The sequence below is a fragment of the Malaya genurostris genome, chromosome 2 (assembly GCF_030247185.1).
Source record: "Malaya genurostris strain Urasoe2022 chromosome 2, Malgen_1.1, whole genome shotgun sequence".
Lineage (NCBI taxonomy): Eukaryota > Metazoa > Arthropoda > Insecta > Diptera > Culicidae > Malaya > Malaya genurostris.
The window spans coordinates 335,725,056-335,746,007 of NC_080571.1; the positions used below are offsets into that span (position 1 = coordinate 335,725,056).

At 36.2% G+C, this 20,952-nt stretch overlaps 1 protein-coding gene across 1 annotated transcript; it reads right to left on the reverse strand.

The window, feature by feature from the left end:
* Window positions 1–7,778: 7,778 nt before the first annotated feature.
* Window positions 7,779–9,143, reverse strand: LOC131427892 (kynurenine formamidase). The gene is made up of 3 exons (XM_058591460.1): window positions 8,857–9,143; window positions 8,490–8,805; window positions 7,779–8,435 (listed from the first exon to the last, which is right to left on the reverse strand). Exons 1-3 carry the CDS (start codon window positions 8,978–8,980, stop codon window positions 7,976–7,978), a joined length of 900 nt encoding a protein of 299 aa, XP_058447443.1. The 5' UTR covers window positions 8,981–9,143; the 3' UTR covers window positions 7,779–7,975.
* Window positions 9,144–20,952: the final 11,809 nt, after the last annotated feature.

Below are 20,952 nucleotides of genomic sequence, written 5' to 3' on the forward strand. Positions count from 1 at the left end.
GCATCGATTTTTGTCGGAATTTGCTTATAATATTATGTGACATTACATCTAATGGTTCTATATTTGTGAGTCTGTGTAACTCATTTGTACTAAACCAGGGAGGACGCTTCAGAATCATTTTCAGAATTTTATTCTGAATCCTTTGAAGCGTTTTCTTCCTGGTGGAACAACAGCTTGACCAAATTGGTACCGCATAAAGCATGGCTGGTCTGAAAATTTGTTTATAAATTAACAATTTGTTTTTTAGACAGAGCTTAGAATTTCTGTTTATAAGAGGATATAAACATTTAATATATTTATTACACTTTGCCTGGATTCCTTCAATGTGATCCTTGAAAGTGAGTTTTTTGTCATACGTTAAACCTAAGTATTTAGCTTGATCAGACCATGTCAATTCCAAGCCATTCAATTTGAGAATGTGATTATTGTTTGGTTTAAGAAAAGAAGCTCTTGGCTTGTGAGGAAAGATAATTAATTGCGTTTTTGCTGCATTTGGTTTAATTTTCCATTTTGACAGATAATCACTGAAAATATTTAAACTTCTTTGTAGGCGACTGCAGATCACTCTTAGATTTCTACCTGTGGCTAACAGACTTGTGTCGTCACAGAATAGCGATTTCTGACAACCAACGGGTAGATTTGGAAGATCAGAAGTGAAAATATTATACAAGATTGGAGCTACACTCGAACCCTGCGGAACACCGGCTCGTACGGGTAGCAATTCAGATTTACAATTCTGATAGCTAACCTGAAGAGTACGATCAGTTAAATAATTTTGAATCATTTTGATCAAATAAATAGGAAACTGGAAATCAGACATTTTTGCTATTAAACCTTTGTGCCAAACACTGTCGAATGCTTTTTCTATGTCTAGAAGAGCAACTCCAGTGGATAACCCAGAGGAATTATTTGATTTTATCATGTTCGTTACTCTGACAAGTTGATGAGTAGTTGAATGTTCATGACGAAATCCAAACTGCTCTGGTAAAAAAATTGAATTCTCATTTATATGAGTCATCATTCTTAACAAGATAATTTTTTCAAAAAGTTTACTGATAGAAGAAAGTAAGCTAATTGGGCGATAACTTGATGTTTCTGCTGGGTTTTTATCAGGTTTTAGGATAGGAATTACTTTAGCGTTTTTCCATCTTTTTGGGAAGTAAGCTAATGAAAAACACTTGTTGAAAATTTTAACCAGGAGTCTCAAGGCAACATCGGGAAGATTTTTAATAAGAATATTAAAAATTCCATCATTACCAGGAGCCTTCATGTTTTTAAGTTTTCTAATAATTGATTTAATTTCATCAAAATTCGTCTCAATAATGTCATCGTGTGATAACACTTGGGTTGAAATATGATCATATTTCAGTGAGACTTCATTTTCAATAGGACTCACAACGTTCAAATTAAAATTGTGGACACTCTCGAACTGCTGAGCAAGTTTTTGAGCTTTTTCGCCATTTGTAAGAAGTATTTGATTTCCTTCCTTGAGAGCAGGAATAGGTTTCTGAGGTTTCTTAAGAACCTTAGAAAGTTTCCAGAAAGGTTTAGAATATGGTTTAATTTGTTCAACTTCTTTAGCGAAATTTTCATTTCGCAAAAGAGTAAATCTATGTTTAATTTCTTTTTGTAAATCCTTAACTATGTTTTTCATAGCAGGATCACGAGAACGTTGATATTGTCGTCGACGAACATTCTTCAACCGAATGAGCAGTTGAAGATTGTCATCGATGATAGGAGAATTTAATTTAGTTTGAGCTTTGGGAACTGAAAGATTTCTAGCTTCGATAATATAATGATTCAAATTATCAATTGCTGTGTCGATATCCGCAGAATTTTCTAAAATAGTTTCATGATCCACATGATTTTCAATGTGAGATCTGTAATCCAACCAATTTGCTCTATGATAGTTGAAAATAGAACTAATTGGATTAATTATAGCTTCGTTGGAAAGTCTGAATGTTACAGGAAGATGATCTGAGTCAAAATCAGCATGAGTAATCGGTTCACTACAAATGTGACTTTGATCTGTTAGAACCAGATCAATTGTAGACGGGTTTTTCATGGAAGAGAAACAAGTAGGATTACTGGGATGAAGAACTGTAAAGTAACCAGCTGAGAGTTGATTATGAAGTATTTTACCATTACTGTTATTTTGCCTACAATTCCACTGGACATGCTTAGCATTTAAGTCCCCTATTACGAAAAATTTCGATCGATATCTTGTAAGTTTTTGCAAATCGCCTTTAAAGAAATTTAATTGTTCGCCGGTGCATTGGAATGGCAAATATGCTCCAGCGATGAAATAAATTCCATGAATGGTTTCAACTTCGATTCCCAAGCTTTCAATAACTTTAGTATTGAAAGAAGGTAAAATTCGATGTTTAATTTGCCGTTGGACAAAAATGGCAACTCCACCACCAATTCCAGTAAACCTGTCAAATCGATGAACCACATAATGTGGATTACTTTTCAATTTTACATTTGGTTTAAGAAAAGTTTCTGTCACAATGGCAATATGAATTTTGTGAACTTTGAGAAAATTATAAAATTCATCTTCACTCGATTTCAAAGATCGAGCATTCCAATTTAAAATATTCAAATAATTATTTAACATCACTGTTAAATTTTAAATTCATTATAATATTATTTGCAAATTTCCATCCGATTTGAAATGCTTCAAAAAGTGATGAAGTCGAATTCATTTGGATGATCATTTGAAAAAGTTGATCTTGTAGGTAGATCATTTTATTTTCAGTTATATCGCCTAAATCGACTTCATTTAAAGAAGCGAATGGCATTGAAGGAATATTTGTAGGTAGACTGCCATTAGAAGAAGATGATTTGGCCGGTCTACCTATTAATAAATTGTTTTCGTTAGAAGAAGAACTGCAAGGCGGTCCTGTGTTTTGATTATTTACATTAGAAGAAATAGGAGATAGATTTCTACCTAATATACCAGCATAACTGACATTAGAAGAAGATGATGACGAGGTCGATCTACCTGTCAATAAATTGTTTTCGTTAGAAGACGAATTGGCAGGTGCCTTAGAAGAATTTTCAGGTATGTTCTGTAAATTTAAGGTCGTTGATTTGACTTGTTGTCTAAGCGAACGAGCGTTTAAAATTTTTTCCCTGACAGGACATTTCAAATAATTGGATTTATGATTTCCATTGCAATTTGAACATGAAAATTTATCAGTGGTTTCATTCATTGGACAAGCGTCTTTCGAATGCGATTTACCACAATTCAAACACCGTATATCCATATGACAATTTTTGGTTCCATGACCGAAGCCTTGGCAACGACGACATTGCGTTAAGTTTGCAATACGATTATGCCGTTTATAATGTTCCCAATGAATTTTAATGTGGGAAATGAAACGTACTTTTTCTAAAGTTTTCAAATTGTTTACATCACTTCGATTGAAGTGTATTAGGTAAAGTTCATGGGAAATTCCAGAGCGTGGTTTAGAAGTACCATTCGCTCTTTTTTTCATAAGTATTACTTGGGAAGGGGCAAAACCAAGCAATTCTTTTAGTTCATTTTTAATTTCATCAATACTTTGATCATTTGATAATCCTTTCAAGACAGCCTTGAAGGGTCTGTCTGATTTTATATCATATGAATAAAATTTATGAAGTTTTTCGGACAAATATCGAATAAGACTTTCGTAATCTTCCAATCCATCCACCAAGACTCGACATTCTCCTCTTCGTCCGATTTGAAATGAGACTTTTACTTCCGGGAGAAAAGTAGAAAGCTCAGTACGGAATGCTTTGAAGTCGGAAATCATCACCGTCACTGGTGGCATAGATTGATGTTTCTTCCCAGAACGACAAGCGTCCATTTTGGGAATTTTTGAAGAATTTTCTTCTATGTCGCTACAATCGGATTCAGGAAGAATCTCGTAAATATTGTTAGACGGCATAGGATCAACGGAAGGGAAATCCGTCCGTTGTCTTTTATTTTTACATTCAGATTCTATAAGATCGTGAATGTTATTAGAAAAATGTTGAATAACGGATTGTGATTTATTCCGTATTGAATTATTTTTAGCCTTAGGCTTGTTGCCTTTCCGGTTGGACGCAGGCATTTTTGAAATTTTAAATTAAATTAACTAGGCTAAATTAGTCTTCGATTAGACTCCTAGCTAGCCTTAGAAAAGGCTGATTAATTTCTTAGTCACTCTAATATCACTCTTTGTATCACTTAGTCACTCTAATATCACTCTTTGTATCACTTAGTCACTTAGTTAGTGATTCAGGTAGCCTTGAAAAAGACTGAAGCCTTGAATCAATGAAACTCTAGGTAGCCAGAAAAAAAATTCCAGGAGCCAAGAGCTATACGCGTGCGGTGCGAACGACTGTTCAACACCGACTGGTTCAATGCTTGGTTTCATTCGTTCAAATACTCAGGCTTTCGAAAATGTATTCTGTCTAAGAACATTGTACTGTTCAATCATTCCCAGCATTTAAGAATATGCTGCTCTAGTCTGGCTACTCAGCGTACATATTAGAAGAATCGAAAGCGTCCAAACAAGTTTCATACGTTACGCTCTATGTCTGCTGACTTGGTCCGTTCCCGTTCATCTTCCCTCCTATGAGGATCGCTGTCGACTTATTCATCAGCCAACATTAGAGAGCAGAAGAAAAATCTTGCAACGTCTTCTAATCTTCGATATTGATGGTAATAATAACGACTGTGCTGAATTACTAGAAAAACTACGTGCCACGTTGAGACGGACCCGGTGTACGAAACTGTTTCAGCTGCCTATTCATCGCACACAATATGGAAAAAACAACCCTCTTAATGTATGTAGCCCATTGTTTAATGAAGATTATGACAGATTTGATTTTAATGTGTCTGTGCGATGTAAATTTTCGAGGACCAAATCAATAAATAAATAAAAGCAAAATACATCGTGTTTGGGGTACAATTTTTCAGACGAAAACTAAAACGTTTTTTTTAGTTAGTGTTCAAAAAAAGTAATTCAAATGTTTTCTACAGTACAAAGCATCTTTCGAATATTTTGTAATTTGTCTGGGAAAAATATTGAGAAATGAATCGGTAAAGAAGTATTTTCGAAGGTGCGTTTTAGAAGTCATGATTTGCGGTGTCCACTGTATCTCAGTGCAAAATTATCAGAAGTCAAAAAATCAACGCAATTAGGTTTAAGTAAATTTTCTAGACCCCAACGATTTTGTTTGGTTTTTTAAATTTTTTTGTGGTTATTTAAGGGGTTACACCACTGTAGACAAAAAGAGAAGGACTTTTTTGGGGAATTGTTTTGGGATCGAAAAAAAGGGAGTAATCCGAATTTTGTATAAAGAACTTTTTAATATGTATATTTAAGTACAAAAAAATGATCAGTGAATTGAAAAACAAAATGGCGGTTCGGCGGCATTTCCGCGAAAGTATTGCTTTTTGACGGCCGGAAATTCAGCTTTCGAAATTTTCGATCTAGAACAAAAAACAAAACATGTTCTAATTTCATATTACAGTGTGCATAGAGGTACGTAGGGATATTTAATTTAATTTATTTTCTGTAAAATGGCAGCCCTTAGAAAATAAAACCGCATTTTTTCATCATAAACGCATTTTCAAAAACCTTTACGTACCTCTGTGGAGATAACTATCGAGAATATTCTGTAACATTTTTGAATCGATTGGTCAAGATTTATTTGACTTATGATTCCGGCCAGCTCAAAAAACGTGGTTCTGAGATAAACGCGTTTAAAATCGTTTAATAGTCGGAGTCTCGCGGTAGAACTTGAAATTAAGACGTCTAGAAATTTTCCCGCTTTTCATCTTTTGGAATATTATTTTTAAGATCATACACAACCTTTTGCAATGAAAAAAAATTCCGATTTTTTGAAAATTCTACAGAGGTGTGGCCCCTTAAAGTTGAAACTGTACAACATTTTTTTACTGTGAAATCTTGGGTATTTTATATGTAGAAAGTGTGTGCAAAATTTGAAAATAATTGGTGAAGTAGTCTTAAAATGACGATAGACACGGACTTTTGTAACGAGCTTTCGAGAAAAACGCGTTTCATGTTTATCATGTTTATTGGAAATTTTCCATTCAATATGCATGCTAGATCTCCAATGATTGTTTGGCGCGTATCGAGTTATGCAATGCTGCTGCCCGCTCCCGCATACGCATGGCTGCCAGATGGCTTGCCTCGCCGCTGCCAGATATACAATTCAAACGATACAACCGTATCCACCAGGATTTTTCCACATTGAAATCTTTGACATTTTCAGCGAAGGTGAGAAGATGAAAACGCTCGGCTAACTTAGATACAGGCGACTTTGTTTTGTCAAATTTTATTTGACAACCGTCACTGAATCAATTTTGGTAGCCGTCTTGGCCATGGCTGCCCAGGTAGCCAAAACGCTATGCGGGCTACCTGAATCGTGGAAAGAATTCTGAAACAAGCACAAAAAGTACAGGAAAAAACACACAAATTACAGAAACAAGCACGCAAAGTACAAAATAAAGTGCAGACAATAGAGGAACAAGTACAGAAAAACATTAAAAGTTCAAAAGTTAATCGCAAATGTTGTCTAGACAACAATTTTGAATGGCAAATTAGAAGAAAAAAAAGTTTTCATTTCACGCATTCCAACGATGCCAACTACTATGCCATTTCAATTAGAACGTCATTTTCTCATCCGTTTAACTTTTCTATTACCGTCAATAATCGTTATGAGTCTGTAGCGTGAATTTAGTTTTTTTTCGGATGGTAAATTGTACGCTGCCTGTTTGCGTTTCGGTAAACCATCGGTTTTATATATTTTGTCCTGTTGTCCGCGATATAAAAAGGTTGGGGCCACTATCATAGAGCATTATAATGCAATTTTTCTTCGATAATCATTAAAATTGATAAGTAGTTTTGATTTTCTACATCTAATCTAATATTATTGCGCTACGAAGTGTGCAGGGGTCCGCTAGTTGTCTATAAAATCGAAGGAAATAATTTATTTTTCTAGTGGGCGCGTAGGGTCCAACACCTTCGAAAAATGGTATTTTTCTTATTATTTTGTTTTAATAAAACATTAAAAAAATGTTTTGTCAAATTTTCAAGTCAATCGAAGCACTTTTGGGCCTGTGCGCCTAGCTCTTGCCTATTCGACCCATAACTTCCACAGTTTTGTTCCGTTAGGCTTGAAAACTAGAGCTTAGTTTGTTTAAAAATCTTTGCCACCTTTCCTCTGCCAGTTACAGTTCAATATAGCGCTTCGGGAAACTGTTTAAAGTCTATCTCAAAATATGATTCGTCATTCTATACCAGGTTATCAAACTTCGTCAGTACCTTCATATATAGCTTTCAACAACAATCACGACACGATTGTAGACGTAGCTTGCGTGGGACGTCGTTTTGGATGGGGAGGTTTGGATTGCTGCCTCTGATCTTAGATTGCTCGCCGATCCAGTTTTTCGGGCTGTTCTTCGAACACTTTTATAATGTTGGTGCCAGTTGAACATTCAACAGTTTCGTCAAATTCACGTTGGGATTAGTTCGAATTTTCACGATGCCCGAGCAAAATTTTAAGTCCTCTAGCTGCTTGCTCCGGCTTCTATGATGGCATTTATAAAATGTCAAAATCAAACAATAGACTTGATGCACTGCATACACAACTTTCAAATGAGGGGTGTACAGGTTATTATTATATTGGATAAACCCGGTTTTAACCATAAATGCACAGTGAAACCAAACGCATGGAACAAGAAGAAGATAAGCAATTTTTATTTGGAACACTCGCTAATATTTATTGATATTCGGCAACGTCTAAAAAATAATTTTGTATAACATCTTCATACCATCAGTGAAAGCGAATGAAAGATATACTAAAAGCCACTTTCTTGAAATACTGTCGAATTAATGATAGAATGTGGTATTGAAGTTAGAAATGCAAACAAAGATTTTCCTAGCTAGTTTTAGATCAGATTCAATGCAGTGCAGTTTCAATTGTTTTCTGCGTGCTCCAGTATTTTCTGAGTTATGAAGTAATCGTTTTCCGAAAGCTTTTCCACGATATCGAAATGGTTCAAACTTGGGAGCATATGCAAATCACTTACTAGACTATATTTCCCTAGATATTCGTTCATGTCAATCGACATCTGTTTGAAAACGCTGCTGTCATGTTCAGCTACAAAGATGTGGAATTTTATGCCGATCTGTGTGAGATGCTGATATGACATCAGCAGAGGTGATAACTTTTTGACATTCGAATCATTCAGACCAAGCACATTGTCCGCATTTACGGCACTTGTGTAACGTAATTGCTCCAAACTGTAGACACCACTTATCAAATACAGGTGTTTAATCAATTGAATCCTTGTTCCGACTGTCGCAACAAAATCACGATCCAACATGGTTAACAGTAGATGGGCACCAGCTGAATGACCAGCAAAGCAAACGTACCTAAATAACATCAAAAGAAGCTGTTGTTCTTAAAGGAAAATAATGTTACCTTACTTGATTCGATTATCGGTTGCATATTTAAGAATATATTCGCCGGCTCGCTTGATCTGTTCGACCGTTTGTGTTAAGGTAATATTGGGACAGAGATCGTAGTCTAGGACGAAAACTCGAATGCCCTTTTCAACTAATGGCTTCACACAATATGCGGATTCATCTTTGTTCAAAATTTGCCAATAGCCTCCATGAATGTAAACAAACAGCGGTGCATTTACCGGCAAATCATCACCGTAAACATCGAACTTTTCTCGTTCATTAGTACCGTAGCTAATGTTTAGATTGCATCGCAACTGCTTTCGATTTTTGTCACTAACTGAAAATCATTAATTTATTTTTGAAAATGTTCCAAAATGTAGATTCTTACCTTGACGAACATAGTTCATATGATATTCAATAACTTCGCTAGCCGTTGCGAATCGCTTGTTCCATTCACTAGGCGAATATTGTTTGTTCCAGATCTCGATTTGGTGGTCTCTTGCCGAATCCATCGAATACCACCAACAATGATAATATTAATATTCACTGATTACGTCCGAGACAACACAATCGAGCTGTGGTTCTAGTTGATATGCGTATAAAATGAACAAAATTCGAAATATATAAATAAATATAAATATAAATGGTCAACAGAGCACTAGCTGTCGCGTTCAGATTTACTTTAGTTTATCGTTTCACCAGACGGATGTACCACGTGAGCGATGAAACCTTAGAAAATGTAACCATTGAATTGGTGATTATTTACTTGTAATTTGAGCTTTTTGTGGCTGTTCGGTTCAACACGAATGGATGTAAAGAAAATAAAATATTATTTCATTGAAGGTTTTCATATGTAAAAATGATGTGTATAGTCATGAAATTTTCATGCCAACCTATGAAGGTATTCATGATCTTGTAATTCGAAGATATGGTGTTATATCAAAAACAGTTTCAAGAAGTTTTCGGTTAGAAGTCTCGGAATTTTTTTCCAAATAGGTGCCTCGTTCGCTCACAATCTATCAAAAGCAACAACGCATTAACAATCCAGAGAGCTGGTCGGCACTGTTTAGTCGCAATAAAAAGGATTTCTTGCGTTGGTATGAAACAGTGGACGAAACATGGATCTATCTTTTTTCTTCGGAGTTGTTTCAACATTTAGACGGGGAAAACGTAACAGGTAGCTGCAACAAGTATGGCGTCCGTTTTTTATGCTCGAGGTATAATTAACGTCGACTATCTTGAAAAGGAAGTACCAACATAAGTTTTTAGTTATTAATGCGTTAGGAGTTATTAATGCGTTTGAAGTATGGAATCGTAAAAAACGGCCTCATATGGAGCAGAAAAAATCATCTTCAACCAAGACAATGCACCGTGCCACAAGTCAATGAAAATAATGGCCAAATTAAACGTATTGGGCATCAATCTGTTTCTTCACCCACCATATTCTCAATAACCTAGCCCCCAGCGACTACTTGTCATTTGATGATCTGAGAGAGTCATCGCCGCAACTGAAGCCTATTTTAAGGCCATGGACAAATAGTTCTATAAGTATGATATAAAAATTTAGATAATAAATAAAGAAATTTTGCTCAAGAAATGTTGTTTTCCTAGTTAGTTCCTGAACTTTTTGGACGATGTGGAAGCAACCTTCTCTACCCAGTATCGAACCGCACAGAGTGCAAGTCGATTCGACACTGAATTTTGTTTCCTGTGAGTAATTTTCTCAAATGCGAACGCACTCATTGAAGAGCAGAAATCATATGGAAACCGTGAACTTATGTATACGAAACCGTCATATCAATTAGAAGAATGACAATGGTTTGAAAAACAGGGAGAATTAGACATTGCTCGTGATTGAGTCGTAGATGTTCAAAACCTAACCACTGTCTATATGGTTTTACTTCTATATTTTGAATTTGTACCCCGGTATTGAAAACAAAGACGCAATCCTACGTCTAAAGATTTTGAGTGATTTCATTTATGTGAAGATAAAGAATGGAAAGGCCAGATGTGACAAAGTTGATTTTAGCAAGCTGAAATCTTTTACTAACTTAACTTTCGCAAGGGGAGTTGAACTTAAGTATCTCATCAATGCAAATCACTCGAGTCTCTGGTAGGCCGGAAAGTACCGCTAAAGGTCTTTTACCACTTACTATCCGAACCGACAAAAGAATAGTTATCAGAAGTTGTTACTTTCTACTTGCGGCTGCATTCTCGTACACAATCAATTCTTCACTATCTCTAATAGTGAAAAAGTAAAAATAGCATGATGGGTTTCCATCAGGTAGCGGTGAGTGCAGCGCTATTGAATACCGCTTACAACCTAGGCTAAACAGCCAGCACACTGTGACTCTGGGGACATAAGTAATAGTTCGAACAAACCTTTCATTCTGATGTTCAACTAGCTGTATAGAGATTGAGAAAAATATCTAAACAGTGAAGAACTCAATCTGTATAAGAATGCTGTCGCAAGTAGAAACTGATAACTTCTGGTAACTTTTGCCGGTTCGTATAGTAAATGGTAAAAGACCTTTTTCGGTACTTTCCGGTATACCAGAGACTCGAGTGATTTGCTTGAATGAGATGCTTAAACTCGACCTCTTTGGTTGAAGGTAAAAGTTAAGTCACTAAAAGATTTCTGTTTGCTGAAATGACCATTGTCACGCCTCACCTTTTTGTTGTATATCTTCACATCCTTGCTCTACCTTGAGTACTAGAATTTTACAATTCTGATTTTATGTAATTTTCTCAGTTACAATAAAATTATTTTTATTGTTATAAATGATACTAACATTACTATTATTTTTCGTTAGAAATTTCAGGTGGGTAATTACCTACCTTTGGAATTTTCGGGTGGGTAGTACTACCCACCGTACCCACCTCTTTCGCCGGCCCTGGTACTATGGATCCTACTGTTACTAAGAAACCTTCCAGGTCGGGGCTCGAACATACGACAACATGCTTGTAAGACCAGCACCCTATGCATTGAACCGCCAACCCGGGAAAAAATCGAAACCAGATGATACATAAATAAGTTTCTGCCTTTCTCTATAGAAAGGTATTAGAATTGCTGGAAAACCGAATATCGAACGGAGCCTTGGTGTTATATATCAATCGGTGTTATATACCAATCGACTCATCTCGGCAAGATCGGAAAATGCTTTTATGTGTGTTCCTTTTAACGTATTTTTTTAACGCGCAATTTTCTCAGAGATGGCTGAGCCGATTTCAATAAGCTTAGAGGCTCGTTTGAAAGCGAAATGACTGCGACTTCTGGTTCCGGAGATATGATGGTAAAGGTGGAGTAACCGACAAAACGCGTTGTTTTTTTTATCGCGCAAGTTTCTTGAAGACGGCTAAACCGATTTCAACAAGCTAAGGCTCGTTTGGAAGCTACTATTAGGCCATTGATCATGATGGTATAAGTGACGTAACCGACAAAACGAGTTGGTTTTTTACCGCGCAGTTTACTCGGAGATGTGATCACCTCTAATTTCGTAAAGCGGTAGTACTCAAAAGTTTAAGCACCTTGAAAAAAGTCCCCATGCAAAATTTGAGCTGAATCGGGTATGGGTAAGGCGTGCTGCCCGGCGGTTAAGGTTTGAAAATTTTCTATCTTGAAAAATCACCACAGGGGGGGAGTAACACATGGGCTGAAAAATACCGGGCCTAACAAAGAGAACAAGATTTTTTGGTTAAAAATTAACTTTGTTCATCAACGTAATCTCCTTCAAGAGCAACGCAATCATTTCAGCGTCTCTCTAACATTTCAATACCACTTTTGTAGAACGATTTATTTTTTGCCTCAAAATAGGTATCAGTTTCAGCGATAAAATCTTCATTCGTACGAAATTTCTTAGCGGTGATCATTTTTTTCTGGTTCCCTGGGAGCCAAACCTGGCGAATACGGTGGATGTGGGAGCAATTCAAAGTGACACGGTGCGTTGTCTTGATGAAACAAATATTTTTCTTTGCCATATGCGATCGTTTCTTTGCGATTTCAGCCTTCAGACGCTCCAATAACGCTGTATAATATTCACTGTTAATGATATTTCCTTTCTCAAAATAGTCGATAAATATTACATTACGCACATCCCAAAATACCGAGCTCATAACCGTTCCAGCCGATTGTTGTGCTTTTGGGCGCATTGGACGAGGTTCACCAGTTGTTGTCCACTCAGATGACGATCGTTTTGATTCCGGAGTGAAGTGATTAAACCATGTTTCATCCATTGTCACATATCGACGAAAAAAATCCGGTTTATTACGTTTAAACGTGGCCAAACATTGTTCAGAATCAACATCACGTTCCCACCACGGTACCTAGTCAAAGTAGCTTTCTCATAGTCAAATGCGCATGCACTATAAAGTCAACACGTTCTTTTGATATTTTTAGGATGTCAGCTAACTCACGCAACTTCAATTTTCGATCATTCAAAACGTTTTGTGGTATTTTTTATGTTTTCTGGTGTTATCGCCTCATTTGGAAATCCACTACTTTCTGCATCATCGGTGTCTCTGCGATCACGTTTGAAGTCAGCAAACCAAAGTTTTATTAATGTTTCTGATGAAGTGGAGTCTCCATAACACTTTTCAAGCCATTGCTTTGCTTGAACGGTATTTTTTCCTGTCAAGAAGCAGTGTAAAATTATAACACGAAATTGTTCTTGATCCATTGTTCTGGAAATAACAAAAGTAGCGTCACTCTTGGCACAAACTAATGAAGAGAATATCCTGCAATTTTAACTGCTATCTTTTAAAGGTTAGTATTAACTGAAAAAAGGTGACTGTAATAAAACTAGCGCCATCTATGTGTTAGGCGTGTTAAAACATGGATCAATAAGTCCCGAGACTAAAGCAGAGATGGCGCTCGTAGTAAACCAGTAACCACGTCTTTCTAGAGTACTAACCTTTGCTTGAAACGGGTTAAAATTTTAAGTCGATCCGACCAGAAACAGCTGAGTTATCGAGGTTGGAGTAAAGTCGTTTTGTAGTTTGTTTAAAAAATGGAAAAAACCGAGTTTCGTGTTTTGATAAAACATTGTTTTTTAATGGGTAAAAACACCGTGCAAGCGAAACAATGGATTGAAAAATGTTATCCGGACTCTTGTCCATCAAGAGCAACGATTTGTCGGTGGTTCGCCGAGTTTAAACGTGCACACTTAAAACCATTTCTTGAGCTCGGCATAATAAAATGCCGAAACTGATCAGCAACACGTAAATTTGCTGATTGCTCAGTAATCAATACGCATGTTTCTGAGCTTCGTTAAATGCATTCACTGATATTTCGGTAAAATGCTTCACTTTGCTGAAATTTGGCATAATTGCTTGCTGAATTTATCAGTAAACAACAGATATGCCGACATCAGCAGAGACGTTTGCCGAGATTTCGGAATATGCGCTAGCTGTTTCCGAGATTCAGCACGACAGCTGTCATTTATTGCCGCGTTACATTTTCGCTTCGCATTGTGCGATTATTTTCTAAGAAAATTCTCGAGTGAAAAAATGGATAATCTTCGAAGAAGCGTAGAACCACTTGCAAGTAAAAATATTGAATAAATATAGTGACATGTTTCGCTTTATAAAAAGCGACTTTATCAGAGCACTCGCGATTATAAGGGAAAAACACCCAACACCCCAGTAAATTCGAACATCGGACGCATCGTGCACGAAAGCTTTTGATTGCGTTTCGAGCTTACATAGTGTATCGGTAGAACAAAAGAGTGAAGATATACCAAAGCAGAGAGCGAATATCCAATACTCAGGTGATGAGATATATCGGGGTTGGATTTCCAACCTCAAACATAGGGCCAGAGTTTTTCTGGCCCTAAGAGGCGAATGACCTAAAGGTTAAAGCCTCCATGATCGAGACAAAAGAATGTTTAACACTCTTGCACACCCTATCGGGGAGACGTCGGCTCCAAAATGCCTTGTTTGATATTCCTTCGCTCTGTTTCTCTAGCGATACATAATGTAAACATAAAGCTTTTTTAGGTCGACGCGATTGATGCAAATGGTGCAGAATTGTCCGATGGCGGGCCGATCGAAGCGCTACAATCGGCCCTATATCGTGCTCAATCGGTCCGATAATCGGCCCGATGATCGGGCCGATGCGGGTCGACAACATCCACCGGGACGGGGCTCAAAGCGTTCTCGAGACAAAACTTTGAGGGGTATGCGAAAAAATAACCCAATGCATGGAATAATTCAATAGATCAAAGTAAGTTTATTTTTTGAACAATACCGTATATGCATCATTAAATATTGAACATTTTTGTAAGCCAAAAATCAATATATATTTTTATTTTCATATTTCCAGCTCGACTCGAGGTGGCCGCATCTGGAAACGCCGCTTTTTATTTATGCTACATGTTTTCAGGTAGGCTTTAAGCACTACTGGCAACAAATTTGTAAGCCTCCTCCCAGTGAAATCTGTCGACCCACATCGGTCCGATCATCGGCCCGATTATCGGACCGATTCAGCACGATATGGACCCGATCGTAGCGCTTCGATCGGGTCGTCATCGGACGATTTTGCACCATTTGCATCAACCGCGTCAACATTCGAACAAGCGAAACGCATCGATATATCAGACCGACATCGGCCCGATATCGCACTATAGAACATCGTGCGATCGTCGGGCTCTTTTATTTTGTATTTTCTTCTTATTTTTACTTAGGATTTCTTGGATTTAATCGAAAGAAAAATAGTCGTTAACCTTGATGTTTTAATTTATAACTAATAAATCTATATTATGTTGAATATAATGCATCGAAATAACAAATCGTAGTTCAATTATCCACAATACCTATTTATCCAATCCATTCAAGTGTGAGGGTCGTTTGTCGGAAAAAAATCTCATTATTCCGCTTCAGTTGCAGCCGTATACCGCTGTGCGTATATTAATTGAAATTATTTGTCTATTGCCAGTTGTTATTGCGTCGGATGAGATGTGGTTGTTTGGAGCACCTATTGCAGATTCCGGCGGGATTTTCATGTCGTCATGATCGGCTCTGCAATAAAAGGAATGATATAGAATGTAAATAATCCAACGTTGAGGAAACGTTCTCAAACGATCAGATTGAATCAATTGCAAGCGAAGAAAACAGTTTCGTAACGAGAAAAAATTTTATCTTCTGTTGTATGTCGCACTCTTATTTCTGCTTTCGTATAGCGGACTATAACTTGATTTACGGTGATAAATTAATCTACGAAGTAATATCTCGATTATTAAGAAAAAAAACTAATTCTGCTATGAAATATTATGTCACTTCAATCGTATTACAAATTCTCTTCTAACATTTTTGACATAACTAATGAGCGAGATAAAAGATTTCGGACAGAGAAACATAAAAATAAATCTTTCTTCTCTTTTGTTCTAATGATACACAATGCAAACGTCAAACTTTTCAAACGCAAATGCAACTCGCCCGCCCGATTCGCACGACGGGCGAATTCACTGGGGCTTTAAGTTGTAATAAAATGAATTTTTTATCCTGAATGGCGTGTTTATAATGTTGAGAAAATACAAACAAAATTAATTGACTAGATTTTTAATTACTGATGATTCGGTAATTTATTTTTTTCATTTTTTCGTTTTATTGGATTGCCGAATATTCAGTGAACGTTTCACTGAGCAAACAGTAAATCTTATGCTGACGATTTCGGCAATATTTGACGTTTGTCAAATTTTAGGATGCCGAGACGCTCAGTAATTTTATTTTTGCCGAGATGATTGCTGATTACTCGGCTGTGCGAATCTCGGCATTTTTTTTTGCCGAGACTCAGCTAAAAAATCTAAGTGTGTGGTCGTACCGACCCAGAGGACGCGGAACGCTCGGGAAGACCTGTGGAAGCCGTTACACCGGAAAATGTAAGTGAAGTGACAAAAATTATAATGAAAGAACGTAAAGTGAAGCTCCGTGAGATTGCTGAGATGACACAGATATTATATGGAAGTGTATTTACTATCCTTCATGAAAAACTGAGCATGAAAAAGGTTTTTTCCAAGTGGGTGCCGCGATTGCTTTCGCTGGAACAAAAACAGCAACGAGTCGATGATTCAGAAAGCAGTTTATCGAAAAAAAAAATAAAACGTTGGAACCATTGTACCCTAAAAGGTGATTATGTTGATGAATAAAAAAAAATTGCAAAAAAAATGTTGTTTCCATTGTTAGTCTCGGGATTTATTGATCCATGTGTTACATGAAATTTCCGGCGTCGAAAAGTCTTGGTATTACATACATTCCTTTTGTGGAATTTGGCGGATTCATAGCATACTATGATAGCATAGCATACATCTATTGCATGGTTGGCGGTGCTACGATCCTACTGACACTAAGGGGTTGTTACGGTCGCGCGGATTTCGCGATTGTCGCGGATTTAGCGCGGTTTCTGCTCAGATTTTGATGCGATGGCGCGGATTTCGCGCGAATTTCAAGAAACCTCATTTCACATTTGTGAATAATTTGTTCGAAAATAAAGTTCTTTGCAAATTTTTGAAGCTTGTGACCAGGGTTGCTGAAATTCGCCTCACGCAACTCATTAACGTTCATCGCCTGCGAACGATTCAAGAACGGAGACAGCAAAGCATGTAATGCCGGACGAGGCAAAAGCTATGCTCAATATGTGACTGCCTGAGCGATTCGCAAGAGAGAAGAGATCTTGCTTCTTCATGCTGGTTGCTATTCCGCCGTGAGCCATTCTCTACCATTTCAAGAGCAGGTATCATCAGGCACGAGTAGCGCTTACATTGAGTCAATTTTTGACTCACTGTGAGTCAAAATGCCAGCAATCATGAATGCAAGTGTACGAAAAAAATTGAAGACAAAAATTAGCGATGCGATGGAAGCAATTTTTTATTTTGCTTAGTTTAATTGTCTCGTAGATATTGCCCTGATAAAAGGTGTGCGTTGAACATCACAAATTAGCTTGGAAAACTTTAAACGTAATATCATTACTTATTATTGGAAGATGGCGAAACGATTGGGTTGGATAAAAATTAAACTGATAAATAAAACTAATAGTCCACTTCAAAACGTCGTTTAAAATCGTATACTAATGTACATATAATGTACTTCCTACTGCAATAAAACTAATGAAACAGTTTATTCAGATTTCACCGAATACTATTCTCACGTTCGTACTCCGTGCTGTTGAAATTTTGCGGCAAGTAATGGCAGATAGATTTTAAAAAAGCTGGAGTTGAATCACCTGAGGACAATCACTTTTGTAAAGTGAAAATTTTGCAGTTTATATGGCTTATATAAGAAATAAAATAAAAGGAATTATTTTCCACATATAACTGTAGCAACACTTTTGATTCTCTTTCGGGTTGGTTTGATATTTATTTTATTTATGATTTTGAAAATGGACTGAAATATCTACAGTGATATTTTTTAAAATCACATATGATTATGAATGATCAAGTCCAATACGCAATATCAATATGCAATGCAAATAGAGTGACAAAAATATATTTTGAATATTGATTATAGAGGCAAGTCTAATCTTTTAATTCCAGGGATGATTTATTTTCTCATGTTTTTATTATATTAAACACAATTTAACGCTTCTTCGCATAGATTTGATTTATAGAAGTAATAGGAGTGCAGGGTTTTCCACAACGTTTGAACCTACTGAGACGCCATGTAACTGCTTGCTCTGCAAAAATCAAAGCAATTAAGAAGAAGCAATTAAGGCTAACAAAGAAATAGTCATTACTAACTAAATACTCATTCAGCATCTTTTACCATACATCTACACAAATTATCGATTAGAATAACTGTACTACGATCAGGAAATTAAGACTTTTAAATTGAGAATCACGGTTGTGGTTCCGGCCAACTGCCACAGGATGTCGAAGCATTTTGTAAAACGCAACATAAAATTGGAGGAATAGATGTTCCATTGAAATTTACTTTTGCATTTTTGTATTGCCTTATTAACTTAGTCCTATTTTAATGCATTCATTAAATTTTTGCATTTAATATTATCATTTTTGGAGTTTCACAAAACTATTGCCTCGTAAGTTTTTCTTCCAAAAGCAAACAGCAAAATAATAACGTAATGTGATATCAGTTGAGAAATTGATGAGCTGAAATCAAATTAAGATTACAATCTGATATTGCTGTCAAAAATGTATTGAAAATAAAATGTTCTACAATTGACTCCCGAAGTGATCGGTTTAGCTTTTTTTTTTAAAAAAGAACATCCGCTAGAAGAAATTGTAAATTCAATTTCATAACATTTTACAATATTCATATTACAGAGGAAACGATTTCAATTTGAAAAATAACACAATCCGCGTGGTTTATCGATTTGTCAGATAGTGCGATTTAGAATTTTTGTTACTCATATCACACATTCAGTTTTGAAACTACTCATTGTATTATTTACCTTAAAACTGTGTTGAGCAAAAAAAATTTTACGTGAATACTTCAAGGATCACATACAAAGAGTCCAAATGAAATATAATTCTGTTATCACATAATCAGGAGATAGTAGGAGAATATAGGATCAAGAAAAAAAAATGCATTTAATTCCGCTTTATTTAACGTCACTAATGTCACAATGTTGTTGTGTTTGATTGTATGATACTTGATTTTTAGATATTTATTTCGTTATTGGAAACTGCGGAAGGTCTTCATTGCACGATTATCCATGGCACAGTTTCCAACAAGTAACTGTAGAGAGTTTGTTTGTTTTTGATAATAATAGAAATATCATTCTTCAGTAAAATCTTATGTTGGCCTCCAAATTAGTGCCTTGTATAAAATTATAGAAGTTCTATTTCGGTTTTAGTTTCTATTATATTGTAGCTCTAACGCCCTGTATATTGAATGTGACGGAATTATTTGGTGTTTATGGTTCTTCTAGTATTTGTACGAACTGATAGTGTTTATCATCAAAGTTGGTCTCAACTTTTTTGGTAGTTGACTTGGTTCGACACAACTTGTCTCGAAGTCAATACAAATACTATTAGTTTATTATGAATGAAATTAAAAGCAATTATTAGTGTCATCACATATGTTTATAATTATTAAGTTAACGATCGTCGAATGGCTTTGTAATCGGTATATAAATAGTTTCACGATCATGAGAAACAATAATAATTGACAAAAACTTGGGACTATTACTTCTCAGGCATAATAAACAACCCTACATTCGACCGAATGAAAAATACCAATTTGGCATTTCGAATGAGGTATAATTTGTTTGGAAAGGTGAACTCGATCGAAACACAAAATGAATTTATTATAGAACTACGGAATAGGAGTGAAAGTTACATATTTACGACACACAAAAACGCTCCATTAATAACCCTTTACAGTTTGATGATTAATCAATAACATATTCTGGCAGGTATCAAAGTTGTCCCTAATGCTACAAATCACGATTGAAGTATAGCAAACACCGAAGAAATGTGCAGTGAAGACAATTCAAAAAGATTCGACATCTTTCTTATAAGCTTTATACAGGAATAAAATTTTATCCTGTGCGGTCATTCAGTTGTACCACCATACGTCGCAGAGAACGAATCACCGTGAGTAGAAAATTCGACTCAACGCGAGTCATCATCACCACCGAATAGCTTTCTACCTAAATGCTTCGAAACGAACTCACTGCGAGCGAACAGAGTGCATATATGATGCTTGCTTGCTTTGCCAAGCGGTTCAATTCTCTGAGTGGAAGGAAAGAATGAATAAAGCAGACACGGAATATGTACAAACTGCTCGCCGCACGGAGAGCATCGCCGGTGAAGAGAATAGTTCACGAGTAATGTTTCATTGATAGGATCAGCAACCTTGCTTGTGACTTTAATGAAACCCCAATAAATTAAGGATGGGCAAACGTTTCAGCAATTGGTCGAGCTGGCCGAATTGGTGAATTTACCTTGATAAAACCAAAATTTACGAGAAGGTGGTTCTAGCAAATGTTTTCTTCAGTGGACAATATTTCGATTTTGTGCTCTCCGATCTCGAGTGGTACAAATTGCTATTCCAGCAAAGTTGTTACCAGGAATTACAAAATATGTTCGATGTATGTGATTGCGTTTACCCATTCTAATGCGGAATCGAAAGAAGATTTTCGCACTCAAAGTTATTGATGTCTGATGGAAGATAACGTTTCAGTGAAAACACATTCAATAATGCAAATAACGTAATAAATGGAATGCTATTCTTCGATAATATGGCCATAAATTTTGTGTGGGTTAAAAATCGCATTCCTAAAGCAAAATTTGGACGACAGGTTTACGAAGCGAAGTTGGATAAGAAATGAAACGAAGAAGAAAAAATTGAAACGTTCATCTATTGCTGGATCTGACGGTAGTTCGTGGTGATAAAAAAAATTGTTCTAATTGTTTGTTAGTTCCACTATCCAACATTTTCAATTGTTCTTTGCGTTCTGAAATTTTTCCTGAAATATGGAAGAAATCCTATGTGAATAGGGATATAGTATCCAACTACCGTGAAATTGTTG